At 44.0% G+C, this 23,290-nt stretch overlaps 1 protein-coding gene across 5 annotated transcripts in view; it reads left to right on the top strand.

Moving 5' to 3' along the window:
• Positions 1-1,700: 1,700 nt before the first annotated feature.
• Positions 1,701-23,290, top strand: part of cbfa2t3 (CBFA2/RUNX1 partner transcriptional co-repressor 3) — a 45,133-nt gene continuing 23,543 nt past the window's right edge. For 2 of the 5 annotated variants that reach the window (XM_056365138.1, XM_056365105.1), the window contains exon 1: positions 1,702-2,892. In XM_056365138.1, the coding sequence (XP_056221113.1) occupies positions 2,688-2,892 (205 nt within the window). In that variant the 5' untranslated portion in view covers positions 1,702-2,687. Of the gene's footprint in view, positions 2,893-8,941; positions 11,548-23,290 lie in introns of those variants that run through there. The other 3 variants (XM_056365180.1, XM_056365038.1, XM_056365262.1) reach the window with 3 other exon arrangements.

Below are 23,290 nucleotides of genomic sequence, written 5' to 3'. Positions count from 1 at the left end.
TGATGACCATCTGTGTGTTGGTTTCAGCCAGGCACTTGGCACATCTGTGTACTCACATCCCCTCTCACTTCTCTCATCAGCACACTTCTTGCGCCAACAAAAATATGTGGTGTGGCTGTGTGTGTGTGTGTGTGTGTGTGTGTGTGTGTGTGTGTGTGTGTGTGTGTGTGTAGCAGTGAGGAGTATTGCTATCACATATACACAGGCCATTCGGTCTGGTTTAGGGGTTAATGAGTCCTGGGGGGGTCAGAAGTCAAGGAGGTGATGGTGACAATGTTGCTCACATCAGAGCCACTTTCAGCTGTCGCAACTTTCTAAAGTTTATTTTAGCATCTTTGATTCCAAATGTGTGACAGCAATGTTTCAGCATATGTTTTTTTTTTTCTTTTCACCGTGAACAGGCGTGGCCCTGCATGCTCTATTTATAGGTGATTGCTTGCTTTAACCCACATGATGATGTGTGGTGAGGGGTTGAAGGAAAATCTAAGTGTCTTTTTCTTTGTAGCATCTATGAAAAGATACCTCATAGATAAGGTTGCTGTACATTTTGTATCTTAAAAAAAATGTAAACAGGTAACAACACACAGGTTTTTAAAATAATAATTAAGTGACTGATGGATGTGTGCATGTTTCAAAGAAACCGGCCCCTAATTCTTATCTACCTCATCAAAAGTACTTTCAAGGGAAAATCCACTGTTTATGTGGTAGAGGAATTAAACGTAAACATGGAGGTGGTGAGAGGATCTGCCCACATTAACCCACCGCACAATTCTGTGGAACAAAACAAAATACTGCTTTAAGTTTCTGGTGAAAAGGTCACTGGAAATTATGTTTGAATGTAAACATTTTTTTTTTTACATTTTTTTTCAATTCGATTTAATCTCAATGAGACTACCTGACTAAATAAAGAAAAAATTAATTCATTTAACAAAATTAATTGCAGAAACGAGATTTGTTTTAATGTGACTATGTTTTTACAGTGTTTTCACTGCACAGCCCAGGGAGAACTCTTTTAGCTTGTTGAATTTCCTTCTTGCATTCAGTCTGAAAGGTTGACTCTCATGGCTCTCATTGTTCACACCATGCTAAGCACCAGCTTGCTGTTTCTAGTTGCTTTCTCAAAAAGCTATCTGTCCAACACCAAAATGGCTGAGATATATGTATCTTTCTCTGTAGATGGAGGATCGAACCATAGCCAAAAGGGCAGTGAATACTGCACTTAGATTTGTCAGGTGACCATAGGTACCAATGGAAACAATGCAAAGAAGATCCCCAACCATCCTCCAGCCATGATGGAATTACTGTCATCAACTTTTTGCATAGAATTAACCTATCATTTATTATCATCATTCATTATTCTACTCATCATCATTTAACCACAACAATGCCCATGGCTGGGGTCATCGTGTACACAAAAAAATGCCAAAGGAAGAAAAGAGAAAATAAAACAGAGAGATGCATGCTAGCTGATTAAAGAATACAGGACAACATGGCAGAAAAAGCATCAGGTTAGAGTAATCAGTTTGATAATAGAAAAGAGAACTTGTCTACACAAACTCTAAGAATGATCAGATAGATGCATGAAAGGGATGACTTTTAGGATATGGAACTAAAGAGAGTGTTCAAGGTGTACAGAAGCAAAGGATCTTGGGAAGGAGGGAAGGGGGGGGGCGTGGGGGGTCTCAGGGTGAAGGCTGCAAGCAGGGAAGGAGTGGCTGCTGGCCGCAGACACAGCTGGTTCCTGACAGAGGAGGCCCAGGTCCTGCTGCCTGCTGCTATCACCACAGCCAAAGCTGCTGCCTTGCCTCCCCAGGGGCTGCAGCCATGCAACATGCTGAAACACACACAAACGGCAACATACAAACACACACTTCTCTTTTGGGCTGCAGTGGCAGGCAGGGCAGGAGGAGGGTTCAGATGAGAGCACAGCCCCTCAGCCAGAGCCACAAGGCAAGCTGACCTGCTGCTGACACACACTCACTCACACACACACACACACACACACACGCCCTGGGTTGCCTCATACACACGCTGGAAAGGAGTTAAGAGAGATCGAGAGAGGAACGAAAAGAAGAGAGAAACAGAGATGTACAAGCAACGTGCCAAGTTCACTGCAAACCAGACTTGTGACTGAAGACTTGTGACTGGGTATTAATCTAAAACTATCATGCATTTCCGCAACGCAAAGCTACATGCAGATGTGAAACAAAGACAAAATACCAGAAGAATCCAGGAATAATACAACAAGGATCAAAGTTTTCGATGAGGACATGAAAGGAAAAAGTGGAAGCAAACTTTGGCTGTTTCTGACTTGTCGCTGTTTGGAGCTTTAACTGCAGCTCAGTCCCTGTCCTTGCGTGGCAGTTCAGCGGGACGTATAATGATCTACTGGGGTCTCAAAGGCAAAGTGGGTGAGAAGTATGAGGATAAACATGGAAGGCCTCAAGCACACTTTATGACAGAGAACATTTAGCAGGAAAACTTCCTAGATATTTGGAGCGAGTAGCGATTTTTGGAGTTAACTGCCTGCCAACTGTTTCTGCTACCACACTTGGACCTACAGGCTGTCAGTGCTCACCACAGTGCTTCACGGTAACACTGTGTGTCATTTAAACTCCAAGCCCCCCTCACCTCAAGAAGAAAGTGGAGAGTTGAGATCTCAGCAGTGGTGACTCGAAGGTACGAACATGTCTGCTGAGGTCCATTTGGAGCGTCTGAAGAAGGCCGACCTGAGAGGTGGGACTTCTTTTGCTTCAGCGTTTGCTCCACGTGTGCCCACGGTCACACTGATCAACCACCGAGAGCTGAAGGATAAACACGCTGCCCACAGACCCCAGCCTGGGAGCATTGATCGCAACCTGGCAACCAGCAGCCACTACAGATGTAGCGAAGGTAGGAGCTTGTCATCCTAAAGGACCTGTTTTATGAAATCTTTCTGCAGAGCGTTACCGTGATGAGTGATGGAGGGTCCCGCAGCTGTCAGGTCTGCTCATTAAGTTGGAGTGATTGACGGATAATCAGTTTGTGTTGACTTAGCGCCGCATGCTATGGGGGCAATGTGAGGTTTCTTCATCTTACTAGCAGACCTGTTATTTGATGACGGAAGCGAGGGGTTTCAAGGTTAGAATGACATCAAACATTACCATCTAAATAATGTTTCCTCTCCAGAATTATTACATGCAACGGTTATCTATAGGCTTGTTTCCCAGGGGCACTGATTGAATATTTTTGCCTTGTGTATTAAACAGGCTCACTTTAGAGACCAAACTGAATCATTATGTCAGGATTAAATTGGCCACCAAGTACAATTTTTCTCAACAGCATCCCCTTATTATCATGTGTTATGGTTCTCATATAAGCTGTCAAGCACAAATAAACTTGTCATTGTTGTTAACAAGCCCAGTGGAGCACATTTATCCTGTGGCACTGTAAGGGAAAGGGAAAGAGGTTTTTAGAGCATTGGGTGGGTGGGGAGAGGAGGGGAGGGGAGGGGAAGGGGGTTCTTCCTCTGGGCTTCCCCAAACAGCTGCGGGGAACAGAACTATAAGTTCTGCAATTTCACTGTTCAGCCTCAGCAGCTTCATAATACACATGGAGGTCATGAGGGTGCATCGCAGTGAATGACAGAGGGAAAACTTTAAAAGGAGCATTTTGCAGACAGATGAGGGATACTTGAAAGACATCCAGGAAAAAAAAGGGAAGAGAAGAAAAAATGTAATTGATTCTTAAAGCACTGGAAACACTGAAGTATTGCCTTTAGCTAAAAATGAAAACCTTCACTTAAATCAGCAAAGTGTTTGAGGAGAGAGAGATGCATTAAGAATCAGACATTAAAGGCCTAATTTTATAGACTCTAAATATGTAGAAACTGTAAGCCAGAGCGAGGACTAATACCCAACGTAGTGAATTACCTGCAGCGACTGCCGTCTCTTGGCAGTAATGAGCTTTGTGAACGTCGCAGTGATAAGGCCTCTATAATTAGGCTTAGTCATAAGCATCCCCCCTGTAATTCTGTGATAAAAACCCAGTAGAACTCTGGTGTCGGTGCTCCAACCCATTCGTCTCGCACACACACACACACACACACACACACATACACACACACACACGTGCACACACACACACACACACACACACACACACACACAGATGCATACACTGAAGAAATCAAAATGAGTCAGTGTGAAATGTAAACACTGCTCTTTGTCTCAAGTAGTTCACCTGATGTGGCTGTATATATGTGTGTGTGTGTGTGTGTGTGTGTGTGTGAGAGAGGGGGTGGGGGGTGGATATAGTCCACCAATATGTTCAGACTGTATGGAGAAGCAATAGTTATGTGTGTGTTCGCGCGTGTGCGTGTGTGTGTGTGTGTGTGTGTGTGAGGTGTTGTGAGCTGCAGCATAGGCTTCCTGTGAGGGAGCAGATGTCGCAGAGCTCAGGCACAGCTGCGACGGGCGATAACCACGGTGGCAAGAATATGTCGGCACGCTGGCTCTTCTCCCTGGGTCTTATCAGCCGCACACAGAATACACACACACACACATGCACGCGCGCACGCACACTCATACACTCTACAGTAAGGAACTGCCACCCAGCACTAGCACACCCTCACAGCAGGCCCAGATAGAGGGAGGAAGGCAATGAGAGAGATGGAGAGAGGAAGAAAAGGAGCAAGGACTAAATCAAGGGACTTTGATGGAAAAGGTGCAGTGAATCCTTAACAAAGCCTTGGCTCATGTCTGCTGTATCATAGACTTCATAATTTTGTGCCAATCCTAATCCTCTATAGCTATGAATAGGCTATTCTTTACGGCTTTCTTTCACAAAAAGAGGCATATCACCAGTAATAACTTTTATAGAACTACATAAGGACATAACTTTGTCACTTTAACTATCTTGATGGTATTTTGTCAGATTGTAGTATCTCCCAAAGTATCACCAAGATAGGTAAAGTCTAAAATCTGATGTATTTTGTGATTTTGAGGGTGAAATAGCCAACACATTTACTGTAGTTTAGTTTTTCCCCTCCTTATACAAAAATGTTTTGTCTGGACTTTTACCATGTCACAACATCTCAGCAGTTTTCATGAACAATGTCATCGACGTCAGAATGAGAGTAGAGAAATTAGACACATTTTGCAACCTTACTGTATATATGAAAATGTAATGTCCACTGTCTCACATGGCTTTCATCACTGCATCTCTGGCGCAGATACAAGCAAATTAATGTGACACAGAAATCATCAACGATGTGAGAAAAGATGGATGATGATGATGATGATGATGATGATGATGCAAGAAGAGAGTTTTTCTCTCTCTTCTTTCTCTGAATAAATAGTAAATGGAAAAAAAGTGAGGGGCATGTGTGGGAGGAGAGGCAAGGTGCTGATGAGACACACACTTATGTGTGAGGGAGAGAGGCAGAGATAGAGAGAGAGAGAAAGAGAGAGAGCAGTTATCCTCTCTATTTCCTCAGCACCAGCTTTGCGGTTTCTATGAGGAACAGATGTTCACAACTTGATACAGTGCCTCATCCCCCTCTACTCACTATCTCCAATGCCAGCACCACCAACTGTCTGCAAACACACAAACACACTCTGTCTCTCTCTCTCTCTCTCACACACACACACACACACACACACACACACACACACACACACACACACGCGCACGCGCGCGCGCGCATGCGCTGCGTCTTTTGGGAAACACAGTCATACAGAGCAGTGACTTTCTAATGTGAATGTATGAGGACGTATTCACCTGTGTACTGCCGACTTTTTACTTGCCGTTTCCCTCTGTGCTCAAGCTGCATATCCTGTTCTTGAGTCATTACTTGATGTAATCAGGTGCCTCACTTCCTCCTTTGTCACTTTGCACTTCTGTTGGTCAGCTGTGACACTGTGCTCAGTGCTCTTACTCAGTCTGGCTAAAGAAAACACAGATAGTTGAAGTTACTGTAACGGCATGTATGGATGTAGAAGTTAAAGTCCACACATGAGTCATCCTAAAACCCTCCTGCAAATGAATACAACCAGTCTTATCAAAGTGTCTCATTCTTCATTATCTACACTCACCAAGTACCTCATTAAGACCATCACACTGACACTGGGTAGGGGCTCAATTTGCTCTTTAAACAGCTTTAGTTTTTTCATGGCATGGATTTCACAAGATGTTGGAAACATGCCTCCGAGATTCTGCTCCATGTTGACATGATTGCATCACATCATTTATCATAATTGAGAGCTTCTACCACATCCCAAAGGCATTCTACTGGATTCAGATCTGGAGGCCACTGAAGTTCACCAAACTCACCTCACATTCACGAAACCAGGTTGAGGCGACTTTTGCATTATCAGGCTGGAAGTAGCCGTTAGAAGATGGCCACGTTCAAACGATGATTGATTGGTATTAAGGGGCCAAAAGTGTGCCAAGAAAACATCCCCCACACAATTACACCACCAACACCAGCCTGGACTGTTGCCACAAGGCAGGCTGGATCCATGGATTCATGCTGTTGATGCAAAATTCAGACCCAACCATTTGTTTTGCTTGGCTCAGACGTTAAAACCCTTATGCATATGAAACATTAAAGACAAGTTAACTGTGATTTAGGTATTGCAATGTGTCATACTTTAGTATTTGTAAAAAACCCAAATAAACTAAATTAAAAAAAACAAAATAGCACTTGGAATGGAATAAAAGATTGGAACAGCTATTGTGTTTTGCTTTTGTTAGAGCTATTCTGTGGCTGAAACAACCCTAGAAGTCAAGTATTTCAAAGGACATTATTCTTTCCGAAGAGCATGGATTGAATTTTGAATTCCCATCATGTCTGGATGATTCAAACAACTGACACTTTGCTGCTCGATTGCAAACAAAATGTCAGGGGGTCTATGGGTGCAATTTGTAAAAGCAGCATTCCAGCATACGTGCTTGAGTGGGTGGGTCAATGATCCGTTACACCACGCTGTATTACAGAAAGTCTCTCTCTCTCTTTCTCTCTCTCTCTCTCTCTCGCTGTCTCATCCTCTTTCGTAACATTATGGAGCAGCTTGAGGACATAACACACATTAAAGATGTTAACATACAAAGTGAGACAACAACATCCTCTTAAGCACACTATCAGAGAAAACAGTGTTTAAATTACAAAACTCATATTCAGAGAGGATGCATGTGACTCAAATGGAAATTTCCCAATCAGTTCTATCAGTGCTTCAATCAGCATAACACAACTCACTTACTTTTTTTTCTCAGTTTTGATCAAGTGATATATTCTGTTTCCCCTTTTATGACTATATTGGTGTCTTTAATGGCAACTCCATGAGTATTGTCTGTTGAATGTGCATGAGAGAGGAGAGGATAGGAGAAGAGAGAAGAGCGCAGGAACACAATGGGTCTAGCGTTCCTTTCAGTCGGCTCAGGACCTTATCTCCTTTCAACACACTAGCCTGTGACTGCCACTATAGGAAAGGATTTACAATGTGTGTGTGTGTGTGTGTGTGTGTGTGTGTGTGTGGAGGAAATACTGCAAACTTCTCTGTTTCTCTCTTGCTTTTACCCTGACATGCACACACACACACAGACACACGCACACACAGGCACACACACACTCACACAGAAATAGTCATTTCCATACCAGCACAATGAACAAACCTAGTTCTTGTACCTCAGAGAGTGCTCAACCATCCAGGAGATGCTGTCAACATAATAGAGTCCAGAGCAGGGGGTGGTGGTGTGTGTGTGTTTGTGAGCTGACAGAGGAGATAGAGGGGAGAGAGAAAGAGGAGACAAAGCAGTTCTCGTCATTAATGCCATCAAAGGGGTTTCCAGTCGCAAGTATTATGGAGAGTTCATCGAGGCATCGAGAGTTCCCACCTTGTGTGTGTTTCATTGTGCAGTTTATCGGGCCGGCCACATGGAGTGTCGGAGCTAACCCAGTGACCGCCCAACAAAAGGCCAAATTAAGAGGAGTGAGAGGCTGTCGTACAGGGAGGCTGACAGGTTGACTGACGCCATTCCCGGGCTGAATAGCATCCTGTCAATCTTGGAGCTGTCACCTTGACAGGAATCCTTTCTTTGGATGCAACCCCCATTGCCAACCTTTCTGTCACTCAAGGCCACACAGACACGCACCTCTTCCCTTTTCAGTATTCTGCACAGGAAACAAATAAGCCACCTACAGTAACATACTTAGGAAACACAAACACACACACACACACACACACACACACATCTCATGCTGCATGTGTATAGAGCCACCTAAAGCCATACCTCTGAAAGAGAGAAAGAGAAATATAGAGAATGAGTTTCAATAACACTCCATCCATCTCCTTGACAACCGTACTTCCACCATGGTACACTACACACTCTGCCTGTGACAGACCCAGCTCGTAATGGCCAATGCATCTGTTTATGTGTGTAAAGTCGGTGCTTTTCACTGTGTGTATGTGTCTCTGTGTTTGACCATGTTGACAGCAGCACCTTTTACAGTGAAGCGACATATTGTGGTTTAAACAAGAACACTGGCACTGGACCTCAGGTCACCCTGAGTCAGGGTTAGTCAGTCCTTCTGCAGGAAACTGTTACATTCCAATCAAAGAGCACTGGGGTTTCCCCCTCCACGCTTGCTCACATTATTTAATCAGTGCTGGAGCGTTTTTCAAAAGTCCTCCCGGCTCCATTTGAAGGCAGCATTTGTGTTCGAGGCTGGCAAGGCTGGTGAGACTGGAGTCGGGGCAGAGCAGCTGTCTGTGTGTACTTTACAAGCTGGTTCTGTTTGTTCTGTAGACACAGGAGGGGTCAGGAGGGTGTCAGCTTTGTCTTCTGTCCCCCTCCATGGTTATGTGTGTGTGTGTGTGTGTGTGTGTGTGTGTGTGTGTGTGTGTGTGTGTGTGTGTGTGTGTGTGTGAGTCCGCCAGAGGGAGAGAGAGGGCAGGTGGGGCAGAGGGACTAACAGTCCAGTGTGGACAGGTGGAGCATTCTCACTATAAACAAACCAGATGTACCTGCCTTTATCTGGGTCCCTCTCTCTGTATTTCTGCCTATCACATATTTGTCTGTTTATTTAGTAGTAATGCACATTAACAAACATCCCTGTAAATGCAACAAAGTCAGCCAGAGGTCTATTTTAAATAGCAGAGCAGAAATGATCAGTGGATTAATGAATTCATTGATTGACACACAATTAACTGTTTGTGTCTTTGATGAAGAAAAATGTTGCAGCCTTCAAAAGAGAGAATGTCCTGCTTTTCTCTGTTTGTTAATTGAATACCTTTAGGTTTCGGATGGTTGTTCAGGCAAAATAAACAATTTGAAGACATCACCTTGCCTATTTCCTGACTAGACAATTAATCACCTACTCCAAAAACAATAATTGACAGATTAATCAGTGAATAAAATAATTGTTATTTGCAACCTAATCTGCAAGTACTTGGACAGATGTTACATAGTCACCTTAAAACGAATACATAGCTGAACAGTGAATTAAATATGTGTTTAAACATGGAGCAATAATAAAATATATTAATGTTAAAGATAACATGTACTATACACAATAGGACCACACTATGCTACATTATGAGGTGCTCATTACGACCAGAAGCAGAAGCATATAATACATGCAGGTCAATAAAAAAGAACATGCAGCCAACTATTTATCACACAAAGAAAACATACATTTTACAAGCTATGCAGCTTTTACTTGTGTGTGTTCATGTTCAGACAGGGACACTGTTTGGCATTCATTGTAATTCCTGTATTGTTTTCAAGTGTTGAATAAAGTAAATAAAGTCTGGAGTCTAATAGACTCAATTCTGCTTTTCTAGTCCTCTGTTGTCCTGATATGAGGAAACAGCGCCCCCCACGGGCAGACAGCGGGACGGTAAAACTGTTGTATTTCACTCAGTTCACTGCTTTTTGATTGGATTGGTTTGCTCTCTGTAATTATTGGGCAGAATCAAATTCAAATTTCATATTTTATTTTTTACAAGTCACCAGCCTACATTTATACAATTTATATTATTTACGTCTTCTTCTTTGCCTTTTATGGTAAAAATAGACATTTTTAGGCATGTGTAACCCATAAGTTCCAAAGGCATTCATTCGGGTACCGTTCTATATATTTATCTTCCAATGGCTTAATCTTAATAATTTTGCACAAATGTGCGGTTATGTGCTGCTCAATTTTGATTTCCTTTAATTCAGGAAAGATTCCTGTACAATAGCTGCCATCTCTTCCCTCTGATGGTACCCGAGAGAGAGAGACAGAGCGATAGAGAGAGAGAGAGAGAGAGAGAGAGAGAGAGAGAGAGAGAGAGAGAGAGAGAGAGAGAGAGAGAGAGAGAGAGAGGTTAGGAGCTCCAGATGGTGTTTAAACGCAGACAGAAGGCTACAGCGAGGACAGAGAGAGAGAGGAGGAGGAGGAGAGAGCCGCGGTTACTGCGTACAGTGGGCCCGCCAGCTCCACTCATCAGTGAAGACAAAACAAGTCTGAAAACCCCAAATTGTGAGTCCACGGGGGAAAAAAACTTAAAAACACGCTCTGCCGATTGTGATTTTCATTGGGAGAAGTGAATATTTTATAACAGCATTTGAAGACAGCTCGGCGGAGGATCGGCGCGTCGGAGGAGGACAAGGACCATATACAGAGAAACGTGCTTGTAGAGTAGCCTGTCCACAGGCTGTAAAGAAACTGTGGGTTTTTTGGGGTTTTTTTTTGGTTTTTTTCTGTTTTTTTTTTTTTTCTTTAAAGGAGACGGATTTATCTCGTCGGATGTGTCAGGACTTGTTCCTGACACACGGACTGTGGCTAAACTGTGAACTAAAGAAGAGGGTTTTAAAGTTGTCACAGGGGGAATAAAAGACGCACCCTGCAGACAAGAGGAGCCGCATCTTTATCATTTGCGTTTTTAGCCTACATGGGAGACGGGAGGATTTGTGCACTTATAGTAACAAAATATAAACCGGTTAACAGTGTTTCCCTCTTCAATACGAACAGAAAGGACGTTTTTTTGCAGCTGAAACTGCGTCTATTTTCTTTTATTTCTTCTGTCTGGTGGTTAAAATGAGCAAGAGAGCGGATTTACTTGACCGGAACAAGTTGTGATTTTTTTTTCACATCACCGTCAACGACAGAAGCTGTTTGCTTTAAAAACAAACAAACTGCAAAACCAAAGACATCAATGTGCTTAAGGACCCAAGAGCCCTGGCTTTGATTTGATTTCTTTCTCTGATGATATAACTGAGAAGAGAAATACCTCATAATTTATTAAACCTGGAAAGTCAAGACCCCTTTTGAACTTCCAAAGGAAAGTAAAACAATTTCTTTTGTGACTGTGGCTTCTGCCTCTTCTTCCTTTCGATATTTCAAAAAAACAAAACAAAAAGGGGAATAACACCTGAATAGTTTTCCCATACTATTTAGCAAAGGCTTTATCCCTCCTTTTCCCAAATAATGAGGATTGAGACGATATAAAACCTGTTTGAGAAACTATTTGGTGTGGATTATCAGCGCTACAATTACCTCAGCTTGACCTCGACCTTCACAAAGTAAGTACAACCTGCAAACTGGCCTGTATTGAAGCAAATCAATTACATTTACTATTGGTGTGAAATGTTTTTAAATGCACTGAGTGCTTGCATTAAGTCTCTGTATATAGTCCTTTCTCAGAACATTTGTGACAGTGGAAGTAGTGTTTCATATTTAAGGGCTTAGACTTCTGGTATATCCCAAGTTGAAACTCAGATTCTGGCCAACACAATGTTTGCAGCTCTGTAATTCTGTCCACTTTCATTTCACCCTTTTACATATTAAGTTATCTTCAGAGGGTTCAGGATATTAAATATAGAGGAAACAATGTGTTTCTGCAAGTGAAATACCACATTTCTTACCATTTAATTGATGCTTATAAAAGATGTAGAAATGGAGACACATGGACTGCACTGGATACTGTATTATTATGATTGTGATTATTATTGTTGTTGTAGTTGTCTTTATTGTTGTTATCATTATTATTAGCACTTATGTCCTTTTTTAAAAAAACTTTTTCTGTTACTTTACTGTCATGATGGAGATGTGGTGAGAGAGCTGAGTTGGAGAGAAAGAAAGAGAGAGAGAGAGCGAGAGAGAGAGAGAGAGACTTAGGGGGTGTGAGGTGTTTGCCCCAACAGTCTGTGCTGCACATCAAAGTGATGATGAGACAAAGTGATGACACAAAATCTCTGGTCTCTATGAACTTGGTGTCCACCTGCCCTGGATGGAGGTGATGGGTGTGAAGGGATAAATTTAGACATTTACCCTGAACTGAACCCCACGGTGCCTCAGAACAGCATCTCCACCTTTCCCATGATACAGCAGCGCAGACACCAGTGTCCACCCCTGCGTAACAAAGACATAAGAAACTTAACGACCAATTCCTTCTGGTGAGTGTAGGGTGTTTGTTTTGCTATAGTCTGTGAGGAAATAAAAGAAAAAGAAAAAAAAAGATAGAGAAAGTGTTTAACAGAAATTCTATGGCAACCAAAAGGAAATAAACACAACTCAAAAGTGAGTTTGAAAAAAAAAGGCTGAAATCATGATTTATGATTTTTAACAACCCTTGTGACTGTGGTGACACTCCCTGAGAAGAAACAAGTCCAGCCAAAGGTTTCAACCCCCCACTTGAACAGCCTCAGCAGCGCACTCTTCCGCCTCTGAGTGCAACAGTAAAACACTCAGGCCATTTTCTCTGCAGGACACGGCCCTGTATAATTGGCCCTGGTAAATATCATCTGAATAATTGAACAGCTGATAATAGTCTCAAACAATGGATGGGGGGGGGGGGGGGGGGGGGGGGGTTGCAGAGGTGAAACCGCAGTGCAGACACCCTGCCTCACCGCACATTATACCTTCATCACCACCAAGCGAGCATCCCTTCCTCTCTCCTTCCAAACGCTGGCTGCCTCATCGCCCAGCTCGGCCCGGGCCAAGCCGCCTGCTAAGGCAGATGTCCCCACTTCATCATTAAGTAGCCCTCTTAAAAGCCAGGGCCATTCATTATGACCCCAGCCTGCTGAGTGTTTATTCACTTCCCATCTACCACAGGTGCATTGGTGGGATATCTTTTGTATAGAACATACCACAGGATGTTAAAAGACAGCGAGATAACCTGTTTTCAAAACAGCATCAGGCAAATCCACGGGCCGGCAGGCAGTCAGAGTTTGTTTTCCTGTTTCATTATTCTGAGTCATCGCTGCTATTTGAGGCACATCATTACCATCAACGTATCAAAGGCACAGTATTTTTTCTACTCTTGCATGTGACGGTGTTAACGAGCTGCGTTATCAGTGCGTTATGTTTCAGGCGTTTGACAGAAGAAATGCAGGAGATAGTAAAAGTCATTACCATTCTTCATCATCTCAGTCTAACAGTGTCTCTGTCTATGCTGTGACTTGTTGAGTGTGCTTCGTGTGTGTGTGTGTGTGTGGTAATTATTGTGAACTAAATGCGGGCAGTGCAGGTGAAACTGGCTGTCTCCTAATTAATGAGTGGAGCAGATGGCCTCGGGTGGGCGGGAGCTGCGAGCACAGTGAGCCGGTCAGGTGGTCAGCACAACACAGACACCTGGGCCATCACAAACGAGACAAGCCAAAGACATCAGGCCTGTGTGTGTCTCTGTGCATGTATAGCCTTCCTGTAAGTCAACAAACAGCTAGAGCATACTGCGTAAATGTGATATCTGATATCACGTGATCCTTTGAAAAGGAGCTGGCGACACCTCATCATATATTGTACATGTATTAGCTGTGAACTGGTGAACCAAAGAGATCGAAGAGGTAAAACTATATAGGAAAGAAAAAAAGGTAGTTTCAACAAATTTTGTGAAAAAGGTTTTTTTCTTCTTCCTCTTTCTATCCAGTCAGTCGTCTTTCTGGTGTCATACACAGTGTGTGTTTTTCTCTGTGCGCTGCCTATTTGTTTGTGGGTGACCTCCTCACTGACCTGTGGTCCTAAATAAAAGACATTAACGATTAACACTGTGTTCTTAAAGAAAAACTGAATCAAATCCAGGTAGAAAAAAAAAAGAGGTCTCTACACTTCATATTTCAGTTCCAAGTATCAACACAACAAAAGTGTTGTTTATTTACTCCAAATAATTTCTTTGTGACACAGGTTGTCACTCAAGAACACAGCTCTATTCTTCTCAGATTAGATGTTTGTATGTGTTCACACAGCCTTGCTTCCAGAGTGAGAACAATAGGCTCCAATAGATGAGGACTGTTTCAAAATAACAGGGTGGAAAGCGCACCCTCTGTTTCGTTTGTTTTGCAGTAAAGAAACAGCTATAGTAGTACAAAAACTGCAGGAGCTGGGGAAGCCACAATTTTTAGTAACAGAAGTATTGGAACTGTTGACACCCTGTGTCTATGTGTTCAAGCTAAAATCAAAAAATGGAAGACCACTAAACCGGAGTGAAGTGTCTGGATGACAAATTAACGGCAGCTTTGATGCTCACAGCGGAGACACAGTGCATCTATTGTTCAGTTAAAGTGAGTTTAATGAGATCAGTGTGTGAATATGTGTGTTTTTGTTAAAATATGGGAGCGAGTGATGAAGTGACTTTCCCGGCGCTGAATCTCTATGGTTTCACTGCTGTTTATCCTAATACATAGTGGGAAAGACCAGTGTGGTTCTGGCCGCCTCCTGCTCCGTCCTGTGTGTGTGTGTTTGTGTGTGTGTGTATGTGTGTGTATTTGTATGTATGTGTGTGTGTTTGTCTGCTCTGCCCTGGTCTGTTCCACATGTGTTTGACATTACTGTGACAAGACTGCCCAGCCTCTCTGGGGAGCTGCAGAATGTCAGAGAGTAGAGCAGAGAAGCGAACAGCTTCCCAACATCTGATGGAATGAGAAACACACTCGCTGGATGGCTGGCCTGCCGACGCCACAGCGTGGGAGCAGAGCAGAGGGTGGAGGCCAAGTAAAACCCCAAATGTGTGTGTGTGTGTGTGTGTGTGTGTGTGTGTGAAATATCACTCTTTCTCTCTTTTCTTCCCTACATGTACACATATCCACACAGACTCTCAGCATACATACAGCATACACACACACACACACACACACACACACACACTCACCATTTCTTCAATGTTAGTCATAACACTGTTTTGCATCCAGAATTATCAGGTGTCTTTTCTTCAGATTTCCATGCGTGCGGCGCAGATGAAATCCTCCAATTACCTTATCTGTGACATTCAAGGGTGAAAACTCGCCATTTATCGTCGAGCATTTCTGGAAATTATTTGTTGAATTGACTGTTCATTTTACTAAAATTACTACAACATATACAACATTGACAAATTGCACCCTCAATTATGCATTTCAAAAGGGAAGCACATTTCCAGTGCACAGAAATGCTCAATCATGAATGCAATTGCAAACAAATGTCACAACATCGATGAATTCACATGTACAGTATAGCTGAATTGCTGACAGCTACAGCCAAGGGAAAAAAAAAAAAAGCTCCTTCCTCCTCCTCCCTTCCTTGTCTTGTGCCTATTTCACCTCCTGCTCTCCTTCCGTACTTGCCCACTGACCTCTGACCTTCTTTTGACCCTCTTCTCCGCCATGGCCCATTCTCCCTGCGGAACCTTCTCACCTCCCACCCCCCTCTTCTTCGTGGTAGGAAGTATGTTCAGATCAGAGTCAGACACGGGAAACAGCTGGGCTAATCTACAGTAGCACTGAGCTCTATTTTAATCAAGCCAAATGGACAGAGCAACAGAGAAAATGGGAAGTTCATATCACCACTGCTACCTGTTATAATGAATCCCTCCCTTTCCTCCTGCCCCACGCCGAGGCCTTTATCACAGGCGGGGAGTAAACAAGCACAAAGGAACACAGACTGAAGTTATTAAGGCCCCCACTCCAAAGCAGTCCTCTCTGGACATCTAGGGAAGTTCTGCAAACGGAGGAGCATGCAGGCTGAGATTGGGAAGGAAGGCATGTCTCTCATATTCACCCTCTCTCTCTCTCTCTCTTCATGTACAGTATTTGTGAAATTAAAAAAAGCCGTTATCTCCTGGAAACAGATCCTGTGCCACACAGATGGTTCCGTCTCTCTTCAAATGGGAGGCTGAGCCACTGAGTGCGGCTGTGTTACCAGTTAGTTGTACAGACCTTAATCTTGGCTCCAGCCTTCCTTCCTCTGCTTCTCTGTCTCTGCACACACACACGCACACACACACACACACACACACACACACACAGACACACACAAATTCTACCCCTTCAGATAAAAGCACTGCCCGTGTAAAGTACTAATTTCACTAGGAAATGGACATTTTAGCTTCTTAGAGGTGTTTGAAGTGCGTAGAGAGGAAGGTCAGAGATTTTCTTGATATGTCAAAGAGCAGTGGTCACTTTGAGGAACGAGTCGTCGCCTGGCATTTAAAGTCACCAGGAGCCTCAGCAGGGTGTTTGATGGTTTCCACTCAGTCTTTCAAGTACAACCTCAAAGAGAGATCATCCCATTAGGGATATGCCCTGCCCTCTCAGTTATCATTTAAGGAGCGGTCATTACACACCTCTGTAAGCTTTCAGATAAACAGGAGTGTTGTGATTATGTTGGAGACCATATATTTTTGTAAATAGCCTACATTGCACAGGATCATCTTTTGATATAAATCACAGGTTTGTAAACAGTCTTAAGAAGGTCTAACCGTGGTTGAATTACAGAAATGTAATTGATGTATTATTTAGTGGCAAAGTTCATATCTTGGATAAACTTAGTCTTGGTAATGAGTGACCGTCAACATTAAGTGTGGTTGTTTGTTTTTAAATGATATTAAATACTCTAATATACTCAGATGTGATTTCTTATATTTCACTTTAAGATCACACGATTCCCAAACGAATGGTTGCTTTATTGTGGCACTGCTTACCGTCCACTGACTTTGACCATGCATGACTTGACAGCGGGTCGTCTTAATTTGCCAATTAGCTCACATAATCAGCATGTTATTGGCACCGCAGTCACTCCCTTTCTTCTCCTGCTCGCTCTGTTTTTGTGGCGGCGTCCCGTAGTCGGCTTGCGTCCCAGAGGAGTAGCTGGTATTTATTTCGGCAGCTTCCAGCATGAGCTGGCTGTAGGCTAAATGGAGAAACTGTCAAAGCTTCTCTCTAACCTGTCACATGAACCCCCCCCTCCCCCCACACACACACTTTCCCAGTGGTTTGTGTGTGCACATGTCAGTGTGTGTATGTGTGAAACCTATGGGGTCCTGCCGGATAATACAGAACACCCTACCAATGCCTGGCTAATGTCAGAAGCTATTGTTACTGTGCCTGCAGGCCAAATGAAGAGGTATGAGAGTGCTGGCAGGCTGGGGAGCAGTTCAGGCTACAGACAGTTTTGTCAGCGCTGACAGCTCCATAGTGACAGAGCAGACATTTAACACTGAATGAAATGAAATACATGACATCAAGTAGAAGAATGACTAATCTGCTATTTGTTGTCCTATCTTAGCTGTAAATGACAGCTCAGTGTCAGGTTTTTAATGGTGCACAAAGCATAAGAGAAATAAGCAGCCACAATTCAGACGTTCTGTTTAACGCACAGGCACAAGCAAAGATTTGGGGGTTTATGAGAAGGAAGGACAGAGATGCTGCAGTTGCCGTGGTGGGTGTGCATGTGTATGTGTGTGTGTGTTGCCAGGGTCAAATCTAAGTCTTTTGTGCTCCATAAATCAGTAGGCAGCAGCGGTGACGTAAGAACAAACAGAGCTGCTCTCTGCTGCAGCTGGCTGCAAAGAGGGAGAAACGGGAGAGAGGAATACAGAGAGGGAAAGAGAGAGCAGGACAGCAGCTGTCAGGCCTCCATCGCACACCTGTCACACAGGAAGTGAGCGCTGGCCACTGTTTCCTGGATACACCTCCTCAAACACTGCTCCTGGAAGAAATTGAAGGGAGGACATCTGCTGTGAGGGTGAGACAGACAGACAGAGAGACTGATACACTCAAGGATCAATAGATATAGACATTTGCTAAGGGTGAGTAAATAAATGCCAAATAACACGAGGAGGAAACTAGTACAGAATTTCTTATGCCTGTGTCGCCTTTTTCATGTTCCCTGCCTTGGGGTCCTGTTTGCATGAGTGTGCGTCCAGACTGCACAGTTAAGAGGATGTTTGTGTTATCGCAGAGCTCTATGACAGACAGGTCACTCTGTGGAGACTCCAGCCCAACTCTCCCACAAATACAATAAGCCCACATGCCCCAAACTTAACAGTGGGACATTCCCACGCTTGCTCCTCTCAGCAACCCCTCCAAACCACCACGCCCGCCCGCCTGCCCCCCCACCCCGCCCTCCTGTGACCAATATGAACTAATCCAGATGTAGCGTAGCTGCTAACAGATGTGCACATAACTCTCTTTACATGACCCCCACTCCTTTCTCCTATGTTCCTCCATGTCGCTGCTCTCCCCAGCCTCACTCATCACTCATTCCACAGTCTCGGCCTTCATGGCTAACTGATCAGAACAGGAAGTGATATCACTCGGTGCTACAGCGCTGCTGATGAAGCACTTGGACCTATTGTCTCGTGTTCTTATTTCTCCTCCCAGCCTCGAGAGCCGTTCTGTTGTGGCTGCTGTTGGTAGAAAAACCTCCTCTTTGTTTGTCAGGCTTGTCAGGCTGGGTCCTCAGGAGGCCCCCCTTGCCCTATTCCCAGGCTGCCCTTCATGCTGCCTGTATGCAATTAACAGAGTAATTAAAAGCCTGATGAGCTAATTGGTGCTGGGTGAGGCTGCAGGTGTTTGGATCAGGGAGCTTATTTATGTAAGTGCAGTCATTGCGAACATCCTCGGTGGGGCAGAGCAGATTTAAAATGTTTCTTTTTGTGAATACGTTTATGACTTATTGATGGTTATTGATTATTGATTAAAGCACTCAGTGCTACACAGTTGAGACAATCACGGGGAGGATTCACACGTGTCCCAGTGTGATTTCTTGATGAGATTTACTCATTGTGTTCTGCTACGTGACCAGATGTTTTCGTGGGATCTGTCATGCTCCAGTCAGATCTCAGCAGAACTCTAAAACTAAACCGGATTTGGTTATGTTCGAATGTAATTGATTAAGAGATTCATCTTCCTCTCTCTCTTGCCGTGACAATCATCTGCAGCCACACATGCCATGTGTTGCAAGTAGATATGCAATGCTCAGTGGGAAGAGGGAAACAGACCGACAGCCAGTGTGTTACATTACCTGGTGAGCTAACTGCTGGTATTAGATGAAATAAAACAAAATTACATCAGGTTGGGCTTGGATCACAAATTTGGCAACACCAATCAGGTTTATTGGGCAAGTCAGGTCTTAAGACATGGGGAAAGTTGTAGGCTTGTGTAGAACTCTGTTCTCAACTCATGCCAGTGTATCAGCCGTGGATGTTAAGATGAATTATGTCATGTCTGATGGAGCCCACAAAACAGAGCTCATCTGAAAGAGGAAAGATAAAAGAAAGTCTGATCTGATGTTGGATCGTGGCAGCCTGAGGCTGAGCTCTCAGCTGGCAAAATTAGGCACACAGCTGACAGGACGAGGAAAAGAAGATGTAGATGAGTGGGAACAAAGGAGACTTATCATGCAGAGCAGAAGCTACATGTAAAGCCATCTCTCTGCTCGTGTCTGTCTGCCTTTTCTGTCTCTCTGGCCCATTCCCAGATGTACATACACAGTCACTTCCTCAAATGTGTGTGTCTCTTTCATGCCTCCTACTTCCTCCCTATATATCTGCTCTCTCTCTCTTTCTCTCTCTCTCTCTCTCTGTGGCAGCTGTGCTGGTGATGGCTGTGTGCCCATGGTGCAAGCTGGCTGTGGGGTCCCAGGTGGCCCACATGACAGTTATTGATGTTCAGGTGTTCAACTCCTCTCACACAGAGACCCTGGAGCCACACACACACACACACACACACACACACACACACACACACACACACACACACACACACACACACACACACACACACACACGTAGACATACAAATACACGCAGATGTGCAACACACACATGCATGCACGTAGTTCAGATGCATACGCAGAATACATGCAAGTAGGCATGTACTTGCACAAGTATGCATATAAACTGCGTATTCTTCTATTGCTGCTGAGGAAGTGTAAACAATACAGTACAAGTACAACAGAGAATTTGTGCCTACAGCTGCTGGGGTGTCTGGTGAGCCACAAAATCTACAGTTTTCAATGTGAGATGATGAAAACAACAAGCTTTGTGAAAATGTATGCAGTTAGCATATGATTCCTATGGCCCTGTATTTTTGACCATTTTCTCTGTGTGTGCATGTGTGGTGGGAGGGCCAGTGTTGGTACCAGTGCCCAGTGCAGTCCTAACGCACTCCAGATGTGTCTGGCTGGCCTGGGAGTTGTTCTTGGCACAGTTTGCCTCAGCTGAATGTCACAAATTCTTTCCTTTATTTAGGAATGGCTCTGTGTTAGTGGCTGGAGAGAAAGAGGGAGCAGAGGATGGATGGAGGAGGGGGGGGGGGGGAGGAGAGGTAAATGAAAAGAGCAGAATAAATGATTAGCAGTCTAGAACGGGGAAGAAGGAAGAAGAAGGGGCACTGAGAGAAGAGATGTAGAAGGACAGAAGATGGAGAGGGAGGAGAGAAGGAGGAGGAAGCGTGAGGGAGCCAGGCAGAAACAGCTCCAGTCTAGCATCTGGATTTTATTAGCAGCCGTTGGGAAAATCTGAAAAGGAAGTTTTTTCTCTGTGAGCACGTCTGCAGCAGTGATATGCTGCACATAACCACTTCACTGCCGACGAGAGGAGCCAGGCCCTCCCAAAGGAGAACAGATGGTCGCTAGAACTTCAATACAATTACATCAATAACAGCTTTCACAGATATAAGCACTGTATGACAGGATCCCTGCAGCTCAGAGAGACAGAAATACAACTCCTTTACCCTTAGCACCTCTGGCCCCGGATAAATTGTCTTTAATCCATCCTCACTCCCTGCTTGTCCTCAAGTTATCCTTGCTTTTCTTGCCAGTTTGCCCATTTAACAAAAAGGGTGAAGCTTTTGACTTGGAAAAACTGGTGACTTGTCAAAGATTTGCTCTTGGTAATCTGATCAAAGACAGGATGGCTTTTGTCAGTGCTTATTAAGGAGAAGCACCCCCGACCCCCCGTTTGTTCTTTGTTCAACATGTTTGTTCAGCCGGCACTGCATGTGTACTATCACAGAGACTCTCAAGTAACATAGGGGGAAATATGTGTTTGTGTCCACATCGTATACATGCTGCAAACTTGTTAGCATGTATGCATACATCTGTGTTTCTATTTGGGGGCGTGTGTATATGTGTGTGTGTGTGTGTGTGTGTGTGTATGTGTTTGCGCGCGTGCACTGCACAGGCCTGTCTCCCACCCTGTCATTAGTGAGGGCTTTAAAGCCTCTGAGCTCTAAATCAGTTTAAGATGAAGTGGAGTCTGGGATCTGTCTGCAGAAGCAGGCTGTGTGCTGACACACAAACACAAACACACACACACACACACACACACACACACACACACAGACACACACACACACACACACACACACACACACACCTGTGACATAGTTCACTCCTCAAACTGATATCAAGTCATACATGAAAATATAGAATTGGTTGGCAAACAGAGAAAATACGTTCTTTTTTTGTAGCTTGCTTAAGGTCAAAGGAAGTTGACATATTGGCCTTGTGTTACAGATGTCAGTTGTCTCTTTCGTTTGAATGGGATTTGGGCTGGTGGTATGAGAGTGGAGGGTGCTGTAGGTGCTGTAAGTCTTAGGTCCAAGGCACAGGGCTACAATCCCCATGTTTTGATATGAAGGCCTGGTGGGGGGCTGGGGGCCAGGGGCTCAGGCTCTGTTTGTGTGGACTCCTCAGCGGCCTGATAGGGAACAGATGTGGGAAGGCAGGCGACTGGGCAGCCAGCCAGAGCAGCTGGGAGAAATTAAAAACAACAGCATTCCAGGAGACTGGGGGAATTACAGTGGGAGGGAGGGAGCGAAGGAGGGATGTAAGGAGCGAAAGACAGAGGGAGAGTTTTAAGGCTATGTGGTCACTGGCAAGAGCCTCTGTGGAGTGCGCAAGATTGAATAGACAGGGGGGATTTAAGGGAACTGTTCTGCAGTGGTTAGCTAAAGCTAATAAGTTGCAGCTGTATTTCCAGTGGAAGCACAAACACACATTCACTTACACACTCACAGATACGCATACATTCAACACACAGACATATGCCAATGTGGAATCAGACCAAAATGCAATACCAGCATCTGAATGGCCTTCCAATGACTTGTCAGTACATGATGGTATTTGGGGCTTTAATGAAGGTATATATTTTTAAATCTATAATGAGACCCCAAAAATGGCTTTAGAAAGTTAAACAAACCACGGGACTGTGTGTGTGCAGTTGTACAGTACGTTATATTTGGTTTTGTGTGCCTCACAGTGAATTGTTTTTCATTTGTTTCATCATTGCACAAGGGGAGAGTAGAAGACAGAGAACATTTTTAGAACTCAGACGGCAGACTCTGTCTTTGGTGAGCAATCTTTTAGCCCCGATTACGTCAAACGTGCAGACATACAGCTGTTCACAGAGTTAGAGAAACAGAGACAGACAGAGACAGCGGCAGAGAGGTAGGTAATGATCGTATCACATTGTTTTATTTTCAGCATAATATTCAATAGTGAGTGTTTGGGACAGACAGCAACATATCTGTATCCTGAGCAGATCTATTCTCAGTTGTATTGATCGCAAAGTGGCTGCTCTCAGAGACTGAGATAAAAACGTGGAGGGGGAAATAGATCAGCTTACAGACAGGAGCACAGTCCAGACCTCAACCTTAACCACAGGTCTGCCTTAACTGGTATACCAGTCTCTCTTTTTTTTATACTTCTTTCGGCAAGTGTGTTGTCCTTCAGCATAAAACACAATGGGAGGACAGATGGCCACAGATGGAGCTGCAGACCTAGCAGACTTCCTAATGTATTAAAAGTGAAATCCAGAGCATGGTGCGTATGTGTGTACCCTGTCCCTGTAGCTGGTCAGATTAAACAGCTGTCTATAATCCCACGGTGGGAGCAGACAGACAGATAGATAGACAGGGCGGTCCCCATATCCTCCTCTCCTCTCCTCTCCTTTCCTTTCCTCTCCTCTCCTCTCCAAGATGTGACAAAAATTGTTGTGCTATGCAAGAGAAAAACACAAAAGCATTTTAATTTTGTGTCACCCTCCTGATCTTTTCTGCTCTCTTT

This window comes from Seriola aureovittata, chromosome 1 (genome assembly GCF_021018895.1).
Source record: "Seriola aureovittata isolate HTS-2021-v1 ecotype China chromosome 1, ASM2101889v1, whole genome shotgun sequence".
Lineage (NCBI taxonomy): Eukaryota > Metazoa > Chordata > Actinopteri > Carangiformes > Carangidae > Seriola > Seriola aureovittata.
Note: the sequence above shows the minus strand (reverse complement) of the source record. Positions and strands in the feature narration are given on the sequence as shown.